The sequence below is a fragment of the Oryctolagus cuniculus genome, chromosome 7, assembly GCF_051225735.1.
Source record: "Oryctolagus cuniculus isolate XC-2025 breed Fujian yellow rabbit chromosome 7, ASM5122573v1, whole genome shotgun sequence".
In the NCBI taxonomy this organism is placed as follows: domain Eukaryota; kingdom Metazoa; phylum Chordata; class Mammalia; order Lagomorpha; family Leporidae; genus Oryctolagus; species Oryctolagus cuniculus.
In genome coordinates, this window is record NC_142873.1 from 61,441,110 (window position 1) to 61,459,261 (window position 18,152).

Genomic DNA, 18,152 nt, shown 5'->3' on the forward strand with positions numbered 1-18,152 from the left:
ACTTGGGGCAGGGGCTGGGGTGAGTGCTACTGACAGGTGCCTTTTAGAAGATGAGAGTTCAGTGTCTTTGCTCGCCTGGTCTTCTTCCACCTGTTCACTTGGCTCCTTCCCTTTCCGCATTTGCAGTTCTTGTGCCACATACCTTGTCTCCCAGGAATCTGGTGGCAAAGCTTCACTTTCCACACCCACAGAACAGAAGAGGCTCAGACCCCTGCATTAGGATGACTGACCACAGTGAGCCTGTGCTGGGTGCTGGGAGCTTCCTCTCCTGGGGTAAAACAGCTACCAATCGGGCCTCTTCATCGGGAGGAAAATGGGCAGTGGTAAAGGTGCTTAGACCTACCCTGAGGCCTTCTGGTCTACCTAAGCCTGGGTACTGTCCCTGGATCACAGAGGGCACTCCACCACGGCCTGGGAGGTCCCACCTTCTGCGAGCCTAGACAAGAAGCCCTGCGGTGGGCCTGCTGCGTGCCATGAAGTCTTGCTCCCAAAGCGGTGGGCACACATGTGCCGTAGGTTGGGTTGGCGGTGTTTGGTGCTGCTCCCTCACGTGGCAGTAGTTAGCTCTTGGCGTGGGCCTAAAGCAGAACTGGGCATCCTTAGAAAGCGATAACCCCAGTGAGGTAACTGGGGACCTGCTTTAAATACAGGGATACTGGGGGCCTCTTGTGTGTCTCAATGAGATAAGAGCTGTCTACCCCCATACCACAGAGTAGTTCCTTAGTCTGTTTCCAAGACAGGTTAGAGCCTCATGTGGGATTACAAGCTGGCACTGTTAGTCCCTGGCCACCCTGGTGATAGGTCATGCCTACGGGTGGGAGAGGGGCATCTCGGTGCTGACAGTCTGTGCCTCTGTGAAGCCCAGCCCCGTGGTGGGGTCTGTGTCAACTTGCCCCCTGGGGTGGTACTGGCACGCTGTCCTCCTGTCCTTCAGCGGGTGTCTTCTCTGTGCCCCTGTTGAATTGCAGAGGCCACGCCCACAATGCCCGCCTATTGTCATCCCAGATCCCAGGACAGAAAGACAATAAAGGCACAAAAAGCCGAGCCCCGTGCCCACTGTGGTTCCTGCCTCTGTGTCCACTCCAGGCAGGTTGCTGGCTCATCTCACACAAATGGAATGGAAGGTCTCCTTCCCTGAACTTAAAATTTAAACAGACCCGCTCATAGTGCGCATGCACCGTGTGCACGTGCGTGTTCTCATTCCAGTAAAGCACTCTGGAGAGGAGGAGACTGCGACCCAACTCCGAGGGCCTGAAAGAGGGAAAATCAAGCTGCGGGCGTCTGCGGCCCAAGGCCACGCCCCTCAGCTCTGCGGAGGAGGCGGCGCCCCGCTGCGTCTGCTCCCCCTTCCCTCAGCAGGACCGAATGCCGTGGGAGAGCTTCCCAGAGGCTGGTGACCAGCAGCTCCAAGGGCTGCAGGCGGACCCGGCAGGGACTGCATTCCGATTCTCAGGCAGCACTATGCCTTGCAAACACCAGGTAGGCAGCATTAGGGCAAACCTCACTGGTTATGGCCTTGCTGGCAGGAGTGGGTAAGAGCTGACCTTGTAGCTCAAAGGAAGACGCGGGTCTGTGTTCTCTCTGGGGGGTCAGCACAGCCTCTGAGACTCAGGACCGCTGCACATCACGATCTAGAACTGTTTATTGCCTCCTTACAGCCAGGCTCAGGCAAAGAGAGAGAAGGACAAGAACACAATGCTACCTCCTGTTTACATTTGTTTAATATTTTGAGTTGTCCAGTGCCTGTTAACATTCGTTCTGGCATCGAACCCTCACAACAGCCCTGTGAGGTAGGCCAAGCAGCGAGTTGATTTGCCCGTGGCCACACGGGTGTGAGGAGCTGAGGAAACCCACGCTGCTTCCAGGCTAGTGCAGAAGCAGACACAGGGGTAAACGGTGCCCTGAATCCAGTCTTCCTGTTCCCTGAGCTTGCAGAGGGGTCCCAGGACTAGGGATGCCCCTGGAGGCTGAGAGGGTACCCGTGGTTCAGGATCTACAGCCACCAGGGCAACTGCCGGTCTTTGCCAAACAGTGTTCCTGACACAGCCTGACCTTTGACCTTTGTCAGGTGTGAAGCTCTGATTAGTTTGCTGAGAGGACTCTCAATGCCCACATCTAGGAGACAGAAGCTTCAAGGCGTGGGGAGGCAGCAAGACTCCTGATTCCTGCCCCCCCCCCCCCAGGGGAGCCACCATAGCCTTAGCAGAGGGGGAAGGTGAGGGCAGGCTGACTCAGTCTGTGAGCGCTTAGAGATCTGGAGCTGAAAGGCCCCGGCACCATTCAGCTAATGATTATTATTAACTCTGAACACACTTCGGCACAGCAGCCAGCTGGCTCCGGGAGGATGCCTGCATCTTCCCCCCGCCACCACACCATGAGGTTTTACCATGGAGCTGGAGGGGTGGGGACAGGGAACAAGAAGGGACAGTGTCAGAGAGTGGGGAAGGGTGGTCTGCCCTGTGAGGGGGCAGGGAGAGCAGAGGCAAGCACTGGCAAGTGACGGCAGCCGATGAGCCAAGGTGATTCCCGGAAGACTTGCTCAGACCAAGCTTGAGCTCAGAGCTCCTGCCAGGCCACCCCAGCCCCAGCCAAGGGGGGCTCAAGGGGACGGAGGGGTGGTTACAGGAAAGACGGGGGCTTGGGAGGGTATTCCAAACCCAAAATAGTAACCCTATTACCATTTGGATTCGGAGACAAGCACCATATCCCTATTTCTGATGTCCTCAAGGTTGAGTCTGAATATAATCAAACATGGAACACAATCAAATTTGGAATCAGGACTTAGTGAGCCTGATATGGAAATTTGTGCAAATGATAGGCAAAACTTTTTTTTTTTTAATCTGAGCACCCTGGCTTTAAAAAAAAAAAAAAAAAAAAGGAAAACAGTTTGACTACTAGCAGCTTTGCCCAGCCCAGGAACAAGGGCAAAAGGACAGCCATTTGCTTATCCCCCAGTGCCTCTGGTTGTTGCTGCGGAGCCCAGCTGACACCCCAGACACAGGGGATCCAGGAAGACAGGGAAAAGAGAGGGTGCAGGAAGGAGGGAAACACAAGCAGGAGCCATCCGCAGCTGGCAGCCACTGAGCTCCCAGCTGGAGGAAGAGTGCCCTGGCTCTGAGGTCTGATGGGTGGCCAGCTGCTGCCCACGGATGGGAGGGCAGGTGGTGATGGAGGAAGGAATGGAAAGCTGGGAGGTGAGAGAGCACAGCCCCCACCCCCCGCAGCAATCTAGCCTGCCAGAAAGGGCTCCCCCTGGTGAGCGCTCTCTATACTGCACTCAGACCCAACTAAGCCGGAGGAGACCACCTGTGCCCTCCTCTCTGCCCTGCACCCCTGCCCTCTGGCCCCACTGGTCAGAGAGGTGACAGCTGGGGTCCCTTCCTCCTGCAGAATATAAACGACTCCCCCTTCCTCCCAGGGCTGGGAATAGACATCAGATGGCACAGCCCACGCAAACTGCCGGCTGTCAGCAGGCCTGCCCACCCGCCCACCAGCCCCCGCACCACCTGGGAGGAGGCAGCACCTCAGGCAGGCTCAGGCTTTCCAGCATTGCCTGCTTGCTCTCAGAACAAGCTGGTGAGCCTCACCTGGCTCTCCTGCCCCGCTGCAGACAAGGTCAGGCTGCCAGCACTGTGATGGGGGGAGAGGAGCTGGAAGCCCTGGATCAGAGGGCCCTGGGAGAGCAGCTCCTCCGTGTGGCCCCTGGAACCGTTTCTTCCAGGTTCACACCAGCTTGGATGGTTTAAGAGTGGAGAGAGGGTGACGAAAGAGACAGGAACACACAGCCTCAGCACAGTAGGGGCCCCCTTTCAACGTTCAGGGTGGAGAGCGCTCCAAAGAGACGCCGCCTCACCCAGGAGTGGCGTGAGGTCCACTGAGGGGACACGCTGTCCTTGCAGTCCCCATTCCTGTACTGTCAAATCACGCCCAACCTCCTTGCCTCTGAGCCACCCGGACAGAAAGCCTTGCACCTTCTGCAAACCTGGGGTGTCCCAACGGCGGACATCTACGAATGCCTCCCCCTGCTCCGGGAACTGAAGCTCTAGCCTCTGCACCCCAGGCCTCCTGGAGTAGCAACCTACTTCCACCAGCTCGCCTAGCTCAGCTGGCTGTGATCTGTGGGGGTCCCACCTCCCAGACCAAGACGACCACAGCCAGCCCGGCAGGCATCTAGCTCTCCCCACCCGTGGCTGACCAGGAAGCTCTTCCAGTCGGGACAAGGAGGAGTCTGTGCAAGAAGAGGCCCAGCCTCTACCTGCCGGCTGGCTCTAGCTTCAGCCCTCTCTTGGGCCTAAGGGCAAGAGACAATTGAGGAGAGCACAGACGACAAGGAGAAAGGAGCCAGGGAAACTGCTTTCCTTGGGTCAGAAGAGCCCTGCCCCGCTTCCTTGGCCCTTATCTTGTTCTAGAAGCTTCAGAAGAGCTCCACAGAGCTCTGTGCTCAAGCAAGCACTGGGGCCCTGAGAAGGGCCAAGCATGCAACGCCCAGGACTGCTCTGCCCTGAGAGTGGATGCAGGGGAAGAGCCGCATCCAGGTGGGCAGCAGGTGAGGACCCCGGCCATGAGCCACAGGCGTGCTAAACCAAGCCCTTCTGCTCCTTTAAACACTTTAAAGTGACTTTAGTGCCTTTACTGTCCAGGAGATTCTACCTAAGCCCCTTCCCTCCAGGAGTCAAGTTAGCAGATTTCTGAAGGGCCACGCAGGCAGACTGGTCTCCCCAGGTGAGTAAAAGGAGAAGGAATCAGAACTACCATCCTGAGTCCGCTAGGTGGTCCGCGTGGTCCAAAGCTGGGTGGGTGTTCTGTGACGTCAACCCGACTGACACTCATTAGAGACTGCTTGGAAGCATCCATTTCACAGATAAGAAAACTGGGATCCTGAGATACGGAACTCACTGAAGTCACACAGCAGGACCCAAGAGGCCAGAACCCACAGCACGACCCCTGGCCTCTCTCCACTACAGCACACTTTCCCAAAAGTGACCCAAATACGCATGCCTGCTACTGACAACACACAGGAACCCCGCTCTCAGTCAGGTACACAGAAAAAGAGTGACCACCCTAAAACCTTCTCTGCCCCCACCCACTACTCCATCTCTCGTCAAGAGTGGAGAGAGGCTTCAGGACCACGCTTGAACACTTGCCACTCGCACCTGCTACATTTCCCCCATTTGAGTCATCCCTCACCAATAGCAGCTTGCGTTTCTGCAGCCCCTGGCCAAGCCACGAAGCGCAAAACCCCGACCACTTCTGAAGTGGGTCCGCCGGAGGTGCCCAAAGGGAACGAACAGTGAAGTCCACGGCTGGGAGCGCGGAGGCGCTCACATCTCCGTTTTCTTCCTTGGCAAGTAGGAGCTGGAGATCTGGTGCATGATCACGAGGGCTGGATAGAGGGGCAGTGTCAGGCACACGTACCAGGCTGCCCCTTTGATCTGGGCCTGGAACCACACTGAGTACATGCCCAGGAGCATTGTGACTGTAGCCATCAGGTAGACCACCAGTCCACACGTCAGGTGGTAGAGCTTCAGACGAGCCACCCGGGAGACCCTGGCTGCTCGGGGGCAGAGGAGGCAGAGCCCACACAGTGCCTGGCCGCCAGTGGCCAGCAGAGTCAGCGCTCCTACCCAGCTGTGCCAGGACACCAGGTGGGGCAGCTCGCTGCGGGTCCTGCTGGAGACGATGAAGCCCAGGCCCAGGGCTGCGCAGAGGATGGCTAGAGTCTGCCCCGCCCAGTGGAGCCGGATCCGAGCCTTTCGGGAACAGAAGAAGAACAGGGAGTGCTCAGGCGAGAAGAGCAGGATGGCCTCGGCCATGCAGACGCAGAACTGTGAACACAGGAGAGGGCCAGTGAGCACGGGCCTGGCCTGGAGCACTGAGGAAGAGGAGGAGGAGCTCTTCTCCGTCCAAAGAGAACAAAAGGCCTCCTGCCCCTCAGGTCAGCACCGCTGGGGACAACTGGGAGTCAGCACCTAAGCGCGAGTCTCACCGTTCAGGGTGCCATTTCCCCACCTCCGGGACTCCAATTTCCTGATCAGTGCAACAGCTGTCTCCGGAACTGTTCAGTGAAGTGGGAGACGACGGGAGACCACCCCTTCCACTTCCTTTCACCTCCCAGCAGAGAAAGAGGTCTCCTTCACACCTCCCCAGGCTTTCCAATGTCCTGACACTTTACCAGTGGCCCTGCCCTCCCCTGTGCCCCCTCCCTTGCTTCCCAGGCCCATGGGTTGCAGGGAAAGATAGGGCCCTGGCTGTTTTCCCCACTTCTTGGAGCCCTATGAAGGCTGGATGCTTCTCTAGGGGAGAAGCCTGGCATATCCAAACAAAGCACTTGTTGGCAGAAGCCCAAACTCACCGCCAAGGCCATGAACACAGGGTGCCAGGAGAAAAGACCTAAGAATCAAAGAGAACAGGCTGACGGCTGGGCACCATTGTTCCTGACCCCGGGGAGGCTTGCTGGAGCCCAGAGGGTCTGGCTCCGGTGTTCCATCCCCAACCCGAATCAGGAACGTAGGGCAAAGTGTAGCAGCCAAGGGGCTTCAGGGTGAGCAGCCAACAGGCACTCCCCTCAAACACACACCGGTTTGGCCTGGGTGCCCCTTCCAGCACCCCTTCTTCATTTGTACCATCAGGAGCCCTGCTTCGGAAGAAGTGATCAGTCGGCTCGGTTCACTCGTCGGCCCTTCCCCCACAATACGCAAAGCCCCACCCTGCCAGGATGCCCGGGCCCGGGGCCCCCAGCCCCCCACCCCAGCACCCCGCACACCCCTGCTTCAGGCCGCCCCGCCCCTACTCGGGTCCCGACTGCGTCTCCCAGCGAAGCCCCTCCAGCATCCCGGCCCCGCCCCCTTCCGCGGCCCCGCCCCGCCCCGCCCCGCACACTCACTGGTTCCCGGCCGGGACAGCACTGTCAGAAAGATGGTGAAGCCCAAAGCCACCAGGTGCGCCACGATGCCGCTGCCTCTCCGCAGACAGCGGGTCAGTTTCGGCTCCCTGGCTGGAGCGGGAACCAGCCCTACCTCCAGGGGCTGCATGGCCGTGCCGGTCCGGCCCGCACCCTCCGGCTCCCCGAGCGCGTCTTCCGGGTTTGTGATCGCGGAGGCGGCGGCGGCTGCAGGAGAGGCTCCTCCCCAGGGATGCCGCCGGCAGCGCGGTGGAGTCGCCCACAGCGCCCTCTGGAGGTCGGGGGGGAAGCGCGCCTGCCCCGGAGAGGCCGGCTCCCAGGAGGGCCAGTGGGGGCTCGAGGGGACCCAGCGGCGGCCCAGCCCACCTTCCTGTCCACCCTCGTGTCTGCAAGGGCGTGCGTCTCAAGCAGCCGTGGGAAACGCCAAATCCCACGTCCGGTAGGCTGAACCGAGAGTGTGAACCCAGTGTTTCGAACAGCTTTTCAGAGGTACCAGATTTCCCTGGCTACTCTGTCTCCTGTCACCCTCTCTTGTTAAGGGAACAGAAATGATTCCTCCCTGCCTAAAAAAGAATAAAGGAAAGGACATGGCAAAAAAAAAAAAAAAAAAAACAACAGTGCTCTGGTCCCTGGCGAATTCAGGCTTGAGGACCAACTGAGGGAGATAGGTGTCTCCTCCGCCCTCTGCACAGTGGTCCCCAGGGAGAAAAATGGAACTGGGCACTCCCAGGCCTGGCCGCCTCCACATCAGCTGCTCAGCAGAGACCAGGTGATCCTGAAGAGCCAGGGCCTCCCACACCGCAAGTGTTGCAAGTTATTACACCTTTTCCCTTCCTGTCACCACAAAGGAGTGGTTCAGGAGGCCTACCCCTTCCCTCCGGCCAGGCCCACAGCCCACCCCACAGAAGAGGCCCAGCCCGAGAGCACTCTTCTACTCAGTTCAGGCTCTGGGTGGCCAGAACAGCAGGAAAGGGCCACCGGCCAACTCCCACACACCCTCAGGGCAGGGATCCAAGAGCAGAACCACAGTCCTCCGGGCACCACCGTGGACGCCCGCCCGCTCACCCCGCCGGCCACACACCACATTATCCCAGCCAGTAAGGAGACGGCCTGGACGATACGGGACCCAGACAGCTTCACACTATTTCAAAGGCCCGCCTGGGACACTTTTACCAGCAAGCTATGGGGGCTGGAGCCTGCTCCCCCCACCCCCACGTCGGCATCTCTCAGGGTGGGGGTCGGGGACAGTAAGGACACTCATTTTGTTACACGTTTTTTTCTTCCTTCTCTATGTTTCTGTTTTTATATTTCCTTAGCAGCAACAGAACAGGGAGACAGTCTTGAGGTATTTTAAAGAGTTTTTTTTTTTCTTAAAAAAAATAATATAAAGTTATAAAAAGCGGCAGCAGCCTGGGGCCCGGATCTGGAGGGGAGGAGGTGCTGGCAGCTCCATCGCAGTGGGCAGGCACTTTCTCGTTAATGGGCTTTTGACTGTGGAAGACAAGAGGTAAGAGGCGGTCAGGGCGGGGGGCCGCCGGTCGTCCTAGCTGGTGACCTGTGTGGACGGGAAGGGATGACGTCTGACTTCCTTCTGCTAGCCTGCCGAGGAAAACTGGGCAAGGGGACAAGTAACGCTTGCCCAGAAGGGGCACTTGGGCCCCGTGTACCGGTCAGACCCACAGCTCTCCTCTGGCTGCATCTGGTCCAAGCCTAACTCAGGGCAGCTCCCTGTCCTGTCCCAAGAAGTCCCTCCTGGCTAATGTCACATGAAATCCATGGCCTGCTGCACCAGGGATACTATTAGAAGAGGCAAAAAAAAAAAAAAAAAAAAAAAAAAAACCAGCATCGTGGCTCACTAGGCTAATCCTCCGCCTAGCGGTGCCTGCACACCGGGTTCTAGTCCCGGTCGGGGCGCTGGATTCTGTCCCGGTTGCCCCTCTTCCAGGCCAGCTCTCTGCTGTGGCCAGGGAGTGCAGTGGAGGATGGCCCAAGTCCTTGGGCCCTGCACCCCATGGGAGACCAGGAGAAGCACCTGGCTCCTGCCTTTGGATCAGCGCGGTGTGCTGGCCACAGTGCGCTGGCTGTGGCGGCCATTCGAGGGTGAACCAACAGCAAAGGAAGACCTTTCTCTCTGTCTCTCTCTCTCTCTCTCTCTCACTGTCCACTCTGTCTATCAAAAAAAAAAATTAAAAAAAGAGGCAAAAAAAAAAAAAAACCACAACCACCTGGTCACCTGTCACTTGCACATGGGTACACATGCACACATATGGACCCTGAGCCGTGCAGTTGCCCTTCCATGATGCCCTGAGGAAGAACCAGGAGTGAGATCAGCCCGCCCACCTCCCTGCCCGCCATGCTGGGCCACAGCTCAGGGGACCTAACCTCCCTTCTCATCAGGGCCCAGCAGCAGCTCCAGGGCCTGGAAGGAGGGCCACAGCAAGAGGCGACCCTGTGCTGTGGCAGGGCAGGCAGAGGACAAGGGCTGTAGAGGGCACGGCTCAGCAGGCCAAAGCTGGGTTCCCTTTCCTAAGAGCTGACCTGCCTCCCCCTAAAGACGGCAGCTCAGCGACTCTCAGCTTCCTCTTCCTCCCGGCCCTGCACAGCCATCTGCTCAGCGCCTTGTCCACGTCAGGTCCCCACCGCTCCCCACGCCCACCATCCCGCACGTTTCAGGAAGCAGGGCCGGTACCTTCAGTGTCGAGCACTTCTCCTCAAAGGCCAGGGCTGGCCCGGGCTTCTTGCGGCGCACAGAGCAGGCCGCGTCGGCAGGGGCCCCAGGCTGACAGTGCTTGGCCTTCACCGGCCGGCAGTAAGTGGCCAGGTTTTTCCGCTTCTTGGCCACCTCCTCCTCAGAGAGGCAGTTGGTGGGCAGGGCCTTGGCTGGGTGTCCGGCGGCTCCCCGGTTCTCCAGCTGAGAAGCCTTGACTGGCGTAGGGGGCTGGTGGGGGGGACCCCGACAGTCCAGGGGCCCTGCCCGCTTCATTCTTGGCCCCACCGTCCCGTTCAGCCCCACGCCCAGGGCTGTTTTAGTCTTGGCCGAGAGGCCCCGGCAGCCAGAGGGTTTGCCCTTTCCAGCGGGCTCCAGGACGCAGGTCCGTCTGAAGGTGGTAGGGCCAGGAGATAACTTCCGCTTTCGCGAGGGGGCCTCTGCCTCCGCCCCGTCCTTGCCTTTGGATGACTTGCTGGCCTTGGAAGGTGGCAGCTTGCTGAAGGACGGGGACGGCGTGTTGGCAGGCAGTGGTGAGGTGATAGCCTGGCTCCCGCCCGTGCACTCTGCCTGGCTGCAGGCGGCTGCCACGCTGGGGGAGCCTGCAGGGTAGCTGGGGACAAGGCTGTCCTTGGTAGGGGGCGTGGAAGCTGGGCAGGCGGGTCTGGGGGGTGGGCCTGGGAGGCGGGGGCAGCTGCCTGTGGAAGGAGGGCTCAGGGGAGCAGATGAAGGGGAGCTGACGAGGTGGGAGGCAGGTTCAGCTGCCGGTGGGATTTTCCTGCAGCAAAAAGAGAACCCCACTGTGACCGGCAGGCAAACACGAGGGCCTTCCCACAGCAGAAACTGGTCTCTGCCCCGCCTAGAAACGGCGGGCCGAGCCCAGGGTTGCTGCCATCTGCTGGGAAATGCTGGAACTGAGGGCTAGGAAGAAGGCACAGGGAAAGGAAGGAACTAATACACAATGTATGGACTAGCATGCAGGCCCAGTAAGAGCCTCATTTGAAATCTCAGTAACCATCCCTAGTTACACAAGCGACACTGCAGGTGATGAGTAAGAATCCAGGTTCACCCTCAGACCTCCCATTCACGCCCTGCCTTAACCCAGCTCCACGCTGCCACCTGCCTGCCCCCTTCGTGCCACTCCCCATCTGGGTCTTCCTGGCAAGCAGCCAAGGCACACCGCGGAGGCCCGAGAAGGGAGTTTTCACCCCCCAGAGACTTACTTCCACATATGGGAGCTGAGGTGCCGCTCCAACATGGAGCTGAGTGCCGAGCAGAACCGGTCCAGCCGGCGGCTAAACACGTAGCATCCTGGGCTCACCAGCCGGCTCCCAAAGGTGCAGAACTAGAGGCAGAAGGGCCATGTTGACGGGGCCGCGGGTGCAGAGAGGGTATGTGCACACAGCATCTGGCCTCCTCCCCACAGGGTGGGCCAGCAGCACTGGGCTACCCCCCATCCCCACCCTGGGCCTTACCGCCTGCGGCCGTGGGGGCCGGGTTGCATAATGGCAGTCAGGGGGGAGGTGGAGGTCATCGGATGTCCCCTCCTCCTCGCTCTCCTCGCTGGAGGCCTGGGCCCCACCCCGGGGCAGGGGGAAGGGGAACAGGCCTGGGTCCCCATCACCACCACAGGGGCCTTCATCATCCACCTCACTCTCAGAGGAGGCCCGGGACCTGGAAGGGCCAAAGGGGTTGTGAGGGCGACGTGACTGGGGTCAGGGTTGGGTCTGCAGCAGGGGGAGGAGGAGGGTGTCGGTGGGGGGGCCCTGAACCCGCTAAGCTGCCGGGGCAGACACCCTGCCGGACGGCCAGAGGAAGAGGAAACAGGAAAGGATGGGAGGGAATGACAGGACCACAGCTCCCTAGGGGCGCTCTCCCCAACCCCTTCACTTCCCAGGCCCTGCCTCCTCAGGGGGAAAATCTGCTCCAGATTCGCCTCCTCCAGAAAATCTTCCGAGCTCAACTGCACCCAGCTCTGGTCAGCCCCGTCAACTCTCTGACCCCCCTTCTTGCATCACATATTCCTGTGAGCCTGTCTGTGAGCTGAGCCTGTGTTTCGTGTCTGCCCCTCGTGTTACAGGCAGAGATGCGTGTGTGTCTCCTTCGGCAAGGCAGGCTCTCCCCGGAGTCCAGCGCAGCCTCTGCACACGAAGGGGCCAGCGAATGAATACACAGTAGGACTGCCTGACCCAGGCCCATGACCCTGTTGGCCCCCCAGTGACACGTTTTGGCCTGTTGGGCATGGCTGGGAACACGTTCCCATCCCAGGTGTTTGGATCTGGCACGCTCTAGAGAGGCTGGGGTACTGTGGTAGGTGAGTCCCTGCTTCCACACCCGAGCTAGGGGCCCCCGGTATCCTCCCACACTCAGGGCCGAGTGAGCACGTTTTCCTGGGCCTGTCTTCAGGGGGCTCCCTACTGGCTTAGGGGCTAAGTAACCCCAGACAAGGTACGGGTTGGACCTCGGACGTACCTGGGCAGTGCACAGTATGGGTAGGTCTGCTTGGAACGAGCAGAGAAGGTGCTGCTGGGAGCAGCTGCTGCTGCCACGACCGGGACTGAGCACGGCGGCTCCTGGGAGGGGCGCTCGAGAGCCGGCTCCTTGCACCCTGGGCTCTTCTCCTTGGGAGACTCCCCTTTGCGGGAGTTGGCCTTCAGCTCCGCCACTAGCACGTCAAAGTCCTTGGCCCGGCCCTGGACCTCCCGGCGCTGGTGCACCGAGTGGATCTAGAACAGAGCAGGGCGGAGGGGTGGGGAGGGGGTGTGAGCTGAGCAGGGGTAAGGGGCAGCGGTGTGCTCTGGCCTGGGCAAGCAGAGAGAGAGGGGATGTGAGTGTTTGTGGGTTTGTTTGGATGTTTTTTTTCACTCCCCTATGTGGACAAAACCCTCCTTTGGGGCAGGGGTGGGGTGGGATATGGAAGCCACTGCCTGGCTGCTGTCCCCCACCAGGTCCCCTCCCTGGTGTGGGTCTGCCCCCCACCCTGTGGACAACATCTAAACTTTCCCTGCCCAGGTGGCGCTTCTGTGGCCCTCCCTCACTGTGCAGTAGCCGGGGCGGGGCAGTGGGGGGATTACCTTGCAGGTCAGCAGGCGGGTACAGATCTTCTTGGTCTCTGGATTTATCACCCCACACTGCCTGTTGAGGTCACACTCCTTCCCTGTAGGGAAGGCGGTTCCAGTGAACCCAAGACCACTTCCAAGAGCCTCACAGGAGGATCTGGTCTCATCTTGTCCAGGGCCAGGGGAGAACTGGACTAAAGTAGGGGCACGAGCATCTCCCCACTGGGCATGGGAACCATCCCAGTCCTCCCCTTTCCCAGACCAAGCACTCCTTTTGGACTTCAAGCCCAAAGCAGGGCAACACATATCAAGAAACAAAAGCAGGGGCCGGCACTGTGGTGCGGTGGGTAAAAGCTGCTGCTGCAGTGCCGGCATCCCAGATGGGCACCAGTTAGATTTCCAGCTGCTCCACTTCCGATCCAGCTCCCTGTTAATGTGTCTGGGGAAGCAGTGGAAGATGGCCCAATTGCTTGGGCCCCTGCACCCACGTGGGAGATCTGGAAGAAGCTCCTGGCTTCAGTTGTGGCCATTTGGGGAGTAAGCCAGCAGATGGAAGATCTCTGTCTCTGCTTCTTCCTCTCTTTGTGACTTTGCCTTTCAAATAAAGAAATAAATCCTTAAAAATAAAAGAAAAAAAATTTTTTTAAAAAAAGGCAAAAAGGCAGCCACAGGCATCTAGAATGCCAGAGAAATGTGCTGAGAGCTCTCTGGTGCCCTGAATCCAGGTGAGACAAGACATAAAGGCCAATCACTTTAACTTCACCTGCTGGGACTAAGGCAGGAGACCCGGGCTAGAGAGAAGCTTCCCAGGAAGCAAACAGGTCAACCTGGGATGACCAGGCCCACTCCCTCCTGGCCTCTTCCCCATCTGGCCCAGGACAAAGCAGCCCAAAGGAGCCCCCCTCCCTTCCTGAGCCCCAAGACTGCAACTACTCACGAGCCATCTTCCGGTGGCTTTTGGGCGGCAGCCTGGCCCCACCAGGCTCCTTCTCAGGGGGGCTGCCTTCAGCCCGGTGACTGGAGCCCTCACTGGGGATTATCTCGATGTTCTCTCTGCCAGGAGGTTCTTTAGAAGGGGGAGCCGTGGGGGGTTTTCCCGGGGAGTCCTTGGTGAGGCCGCCTGCCTGGCTGAGGAAAGCAGAGGGCGGGGCCACCCTGATTCCATGTCCATCGGGCTTCGGGAGACTGGACATCTTCTCCAGATTCACCACAGGCACGAAAAGGCTACACATGGAAAGAGGGTATGGGCTGGGGGGTGGGGAGACTGGGGCTGTGGCCTGGACTCTAGCCCAGAGCTATCTCCTTCCTGGCCCTGGAACTTGGGTGGGCTCCAGTGGGTCGGGGCAGAACACAGACAGAGGACCCCACAGTCCCTGGAATACATGGGAAGGAGCCGCAGACAGGCGTGGCCACCTCCTGCTATGCGCAGTGCCCCTCAGCCCAGGGTTGCCTCCTCTCGTCATCCCCTCCCTGGGTGCGGGTCAGGGCTGGTCCCGGGGAGTCTGCAGCCTCTCCTTACCAGAGGTTGTCCTTCTGGGTCTTCTCGGGAGGCTGGTGGCCGCGGCTCCGGGACCCCTGGCCCTTCTCCCTGGAGGAGGTTTTGGTGGAACCTGGGGCCCTACAAGCTGGGCCCTGCCCATTCACTACATGGCATTTCTGAGAGCTGGCAGGGGCTGGAGGTGGGGGTGGGGCCCGGGCATAAAGCTTGCTGAGGGGCCCATGTCTTCTTTCTGTCACCAGGAGGCAGAGAGAGTAACGGAGGTGAGTGGGATCAGCTGCCTCCCTCCCCAGCCTCCTAACCCGGCCGCAGGCTCAGTTGGAGAAGCTGACGTTCCAGAGCAAACGTGCACTGTTGATCTCCCTGCTTCCCATTCGAACCTGAGCCTTCATGGCTCACAATTCCAGACCGGCTGCCTGAAACTCTCAGGTCCTCCCGACACCCCCGGACGCTGGAAGGTAGTTCAAATACCAGCACTGACCTCCCCATAATGCTCCGAGGCCACCGCAGGACCTTCCCATCCCAGCGTCACCCTCCAAGACCTCGCACGACCTCCCAGCTGACCCTGTCCCAGAGTTCCATGCCCCACCTCCCCCTGCCCCGCCTCGCCTCCCTAGGGCTCCCCTCACCGCAGTGCTTCTGGAAAGCTTGAGGCTTCACCACCTGGCTGCAATGGTTACACACAACCAAATAGAAGTCGTCATGGGCGGGGCAGTGCCCGAAGATGGACATGTCTGCAATGACAGAAGCCCTTATCACTGGGGCCGGGGACCCCAGGGCTTTCCCGCGCCCGCCCGCCCGCCCGCCACTTAGAAGGTGCTTCACCTCCCGGCTGACACGACAGGCTTTCTGCCGGATGCTCCCAGCCTCCAGAGCTCAAGCTAAGCAGTCCCGAAGGACATGGGCTTCTGGGGCAGGAGGTGCCAATCACCTAGGATGAGGATCTCCAACAGCAGGTCACGGGAGCCCATTAAAGTGAGGAACCCCCCAGCCTGCTGCTTCAAGCAGCTAGCTCCCTGCGGGGTATGGCGGGAGACCAGAGGTGGTCCTGGCTGTCCCGGGCCCCAGCTTCAGTGTGTGGTGACTCCCACCTTCTTTAATGAGGGTCATGGCATCCAGCTTCTTCGTGTTTTTGCTGCTTTCCTCCAGCTCAGCCCCTGGAAGAGAACAGGAGCTCAGAAGCCCCGGCCTTTCCCCCGAGCAGGGCCAGAGCAGCACGAAGCCCACGCTCCCCGAGAAGCTCCCGGGACGTGGACAAGTCTTTCAGGGGTCCTTCTCGCGCCCGTGCTTCTGTCACTTGCTGCCTCTGGACCGAGCTGGCCCTATCAGGAAGAATCTAGCCACCTTTCTAAGGGCCCTTAGCCCCAAGGCGGACTTCCACTGCAGACCAGCTGGGTGACTGTGGGTTAGGACCATCTCTTTTCTAAACGTACTTCTCCATTGGAAGGGAACAGCCCTTAAATGTTCCTACAGATCCCCAAGTTCCTTCTTGAGCTTTCTCAGACGGGTCCTTGCTGCTACTCCACAGCATCCCAAACAGACACTCCCCAGGCCCACACCTCCACCAACTCAAACTTTGCTCTGAGTTTTCTCACAGCATTGTCAAAGTTATAGCTGGATCTCAGGTCCTGCACTGATGGGATGGTCACAGGGCAGAAAAACTGCTGTCTCAGGACCCTCTGGCATCTCCAAAGACTCCTTAGTCAACTACACAAGCTCCACCCCTTGTTAGAGGGGCTCTGGGCAGGGCCTGCCCTTGTACCTCAGTTTCTGGGTTAATGACAAAAACATCTTAGCTGTGCAAAGCAGCTCTTGCCCCATCCCCCTACCTCACTCCTCTCCTCTCCCCTCCCTCCTCAACACCCCCTCCCTGTCCCTTGGAAAAAAAAAATCAATTCTGAGTCACCAAAGGCGTCTGACTCCATTTCCGGTTCTCAGTGCACCCAGACCCTGACAATGGCCCCATCCTGGCCCACCCAGCATGGGGCAGCCCCATCCTGGCCTGGGTTCCCACTAAGTTCTGATCTCTGGTGTCCACTAACAGCCTGGTCCCTTGGTAGGACGAGAAGGCTGTTAGCAGTCTTATGTAATGTCCAGCTATGAGGGGTGGTGGGCTAGGCATGCAGGAGACAAGAGGCAGCTCCCACTCTTTGAAGTCCATTAAATGCAAGTGTGGGGAATGAGAGACAGAACCGAGCTGGGAGTCGGATGTCCCCGAGGAGAACAAGTGTCATTAGAGACGGTTCCATGAGGTCTCCTCCTCGGTCTCATCACACTTGCAAACTTCTTCAGGGGCACGATGCCTGCTGTCACCCCCAAAGGCCACGAGGCCAGGTGCTCCCCGGGGTCCAGGAGACAAAGATCAGAAGAAGGGGCTGTAGGCCTGTTCACCAAAGGCACTCAGTGGCCTGCAGAAGGTGGGGGTCAGGGGAGAACGCCAAGAGGCAGGGTAAGGGGCCCGGGAAAGGACGGGAGGTTGCAGGCATGGATGGATGGACTGAAAGAGGGAGGGAGAGAGGGAGGATGGATAAATGGATGGATGGATGAACTAGAGCGGAGGGGCGGCGGGGTCTAGGAGCACTGCAGCGGGCAGGCAAACGCCGAGAAGGGGCAGGAGGTGCGGGGCAAAAGGCGAAGGAACACGAGGGCTGGGGAGGGGGACACAGAAGTGGGGTGCGTGGGAAACACGTGGAGAGGACTGTTGCGGATGGAGAAAGCCGGAGCAGGTGCAGGAGGGGCGGAAGCTGGAAGGCAACAGGCAAGAAGAAAGATAAAGGCAAGCGGATGTGAGGGCAGGTACTGGGCACCGGCAAAGACAGAGGTGGGCAGGGTGGGCTGCGAGCGAGGGGCCGGCGCTAGGACCCGGAGGCGCGAGGGTGGTGGAGCGGGCGGGCACTAGGACCCGGCGGGTCCTTTGTTTGGGGGGCCGGGGAGCCGGACGGCGGCTCCAGTCGGCGGCTCCCCTCAGCTGGCGGGGGCCCGGAGAGGGGGAGGGGAGATGGTGATGGGGTCCCCGGACTCTAGGGTGGCTTTACTCACCGTCGGCCGCGGGCAGGTCGGCCCGCTCCACCCATGAGCTCCAGCTCTGTCCCGCGAAGTCATCGAGACTCGGCACCCGCCGCTCCAGAGCGGCCATTGCTGCCGCCGCGCGTTCACGCACCGCCATCACCGCCGCGGACGCGCGCTCGCCCCGGCGCCGCTGCCGCGCGGCCCCCTCCCCCCTGCCCTGCCGCGGGCACGCCTCCCCTCGCCCCCCCTACCTTTCCAGCTCGCTCTGTGCGCAGGCGCAACACAGGTTGCCTGCCCCGCCCCGCCTTCCCGCATAGCCTTCTGGGAAATGTGGTCTTGGCGGAGCCGCGGCTTGCCTACGGAGCCTGCGGCGAGCGACCTTCCGAAATGAACGCTTGCAGGGCGAAAAGAGAAGACCCAAGCACCACGATCTCCTCTCCTGACCCTTGTGCACACATTCTTTGTGCCACCAGCCCACTCTCCCAAGCCCGCTGCACACACACCCCAGCCCCAAACCCCTCTCTGCCCAAGACGCCCCCTCTAAGCCGTGCGTCCCCCTGCTGGCTGGCGCCCCTTCCGGGGCTGGCAGCCACGAAGCAACGGTGCTCCCCTGTAGCTCGAATAGGGTAGGTGCAGGGAGGTGGGCGCTGTGAATCAGAAGGGCAAGGGGAGGGAGTCTGTAGGAGGTGCTGAAGGACACGGGGGTTGGATGGGGGAGGGCCTCGCTCCCGTGTCGTGCCTCCTCTGTGTGGAACCCACGCTGGCCCGATGCGGAGCCGGGGGTCGGAGTGGCGTTGTCTGGGTTCGGGAGGACCTAGCTGAGCCGATCAGGATCACCTGTCAGAATGACAGAAGGGTATCTTCGAGCCAGAGCCAGCCCCGGAACCGGGGTGGCCCCGAGGCTGCTGGCGTTTGCTGCGTCTCTGCCGATCCGGCTCTCTCCTCCCAAGAACTGCGATCGATAATCCGTACCGCCTC

General features: G+C 60.0%; 2 protein-coding genes across 9 annotated transcripts; both read right to left on the reverse strand.

Annotated features, from left to right (window-relative positions):
- Positions 1 to 1,703: 1,703 nt before the first annotated feature.
- CYB561D1 (cytochrome b561 family member D1) lies at positions 1,704 to 7,513 on the reverse strand. Of its 3 annotated transcripts, XM_051856182.3 has the most exons (4): positions 6,884 to 7,507; positions 6,578 to 6,634; positions 6,353 to 6,390; positions 1,704 to 5,825 (listed from the first exon to the last, which is right to left on the reverse strand). In XM_051856182.3, the coding sequence occupies exons 1-4, from the start codon at positions 7,029 to 7,031 to the stop codon at positions 5,322 to 5,324; spliced, it is 747 nt and encodes a 248-aa protein (XP_051712142.1). In that variant the 5' UTR covers positions 7,032 to 7,507; the 3' UTR covers positions 1,704 to 5,321. The 3 variants fall into 3 exon arrangements, with proteins under 3 accessions (XP_051712142.1, XP_008262963.1, XP_089156330.1); XM_008264741.5 differs by lacking the exon at positions 6,578 to 6,634 and having other exon boundaries at positions 6,884 to 7,513; XM_089300204.1 differs by lacking the exons at positions 6,353 to 6,390; positions 6,578 to 6,634 and having other exon boundaries at positions 6,884 to 7,021.
- Positions 7,514 to 8,241: 728 nt separating this feature from the next.
- Positions 8,242 to 17,401, reverse strand: ATXN7L2 (ataxin 7 like 2). 6 transcript variants are annotated; one of them, XM_008264744.5, is made up of 11 exons: positions 17,205 to 17,400; positions 15,257 to 15,322; positions 14,795 to 14,899; positions 14,187 to 14,397; positions 13,605 to 13,795; positions 12,683 to 12,765; positions 12,081 to 12,334; positions 11,084 to 11,282; positions 10,832 to 10,953; positions 9,591 to 10,386; positions 8,242 to 8,392 (listed from the first exon to the last, which is right to left on the reverse strand). In XM_008264744.5, the coding sequence occupies exons 1-11, from the start codon at positions 17,329 to 17,331 to the stop codon at positions 8,378 to 8,380; spliced, it is 2,169 nt and encodes a 722-aa protein (XP_008262966.3). In that variant the 5' UTR covers positions 17,332 to 17,400; the 3' UTR covers positions 8,242 to 8,377. The 6 variants fall into 6 exon arrangements, with proteins under 6 accessions (XP_008262966.3, XP_008262965.3, XP_089156325.1 ...); XM_008264743.5 differs by having other exon boundaries at positions 13,605 to 13,891; XM_089300199.1 differs by having other exon boundaries at positions 12,683 to 13,283; positions 13,605 to 13,891; positions 17,205 to 17,373.
- Between the last annotated feature and the right edge of the window lie 751 nt (positions 17,402 to 18,152).

What these genes read in the sequence shown, in the direction of transcription:
- CYB561D1 (XM_051856182.3), bottom strand. Translation starts at nt 7,031, where the DNA reads ATGCAGCCCCTGGAGGTAGGGCTGGTTCCCGCTCCAGCCAGGGAGCCG. An exon ending in GGGGCACCCAGGCCAAACCG is followed by an intron (nt 6,391 to 6,577) that starts GTGTGTGTTTGA and finishes TTTGATTCTTAG; the next exon opens with GTCTTTTCTCCTGGCACCCT. An exon ending in CTGTGTTCATGGCCTTGGCG is followed by an intron (nt 5,826 to 6,352) that starts GTGAGTTTGGGC and finishes CTGTGTTCACAG; the next exon opens with TTCTGCGTCTGCATGGCCGA.
- ATXN7L2 (XM_008264743.5), bottom strand. Translation starts at nt 17,331, where the DNA reads ATGGCGGTGCGTGAACGCGCGGCGGCAGCAATGGCCGCTCTGGAGCGG. An exon ending in CCATACTGTGCACTGCCCAG is followed by an intron (nt 11,283 to 12,080) that starts GTACGTCCGAGG and finishes TGGCCCTTCCAG; the next exon opens with GTCCCGGGCCTCCTCTGAGA. An exon ending in CTCAGCTCCCATATGTGGAA is followed by an intron (nt 10,387 to 10,831) that starts GTAAGTCTCTGG and finishes TTTTTGCTGCAG; the next exon opens with GAAAATCCCACCGGCAGCTG.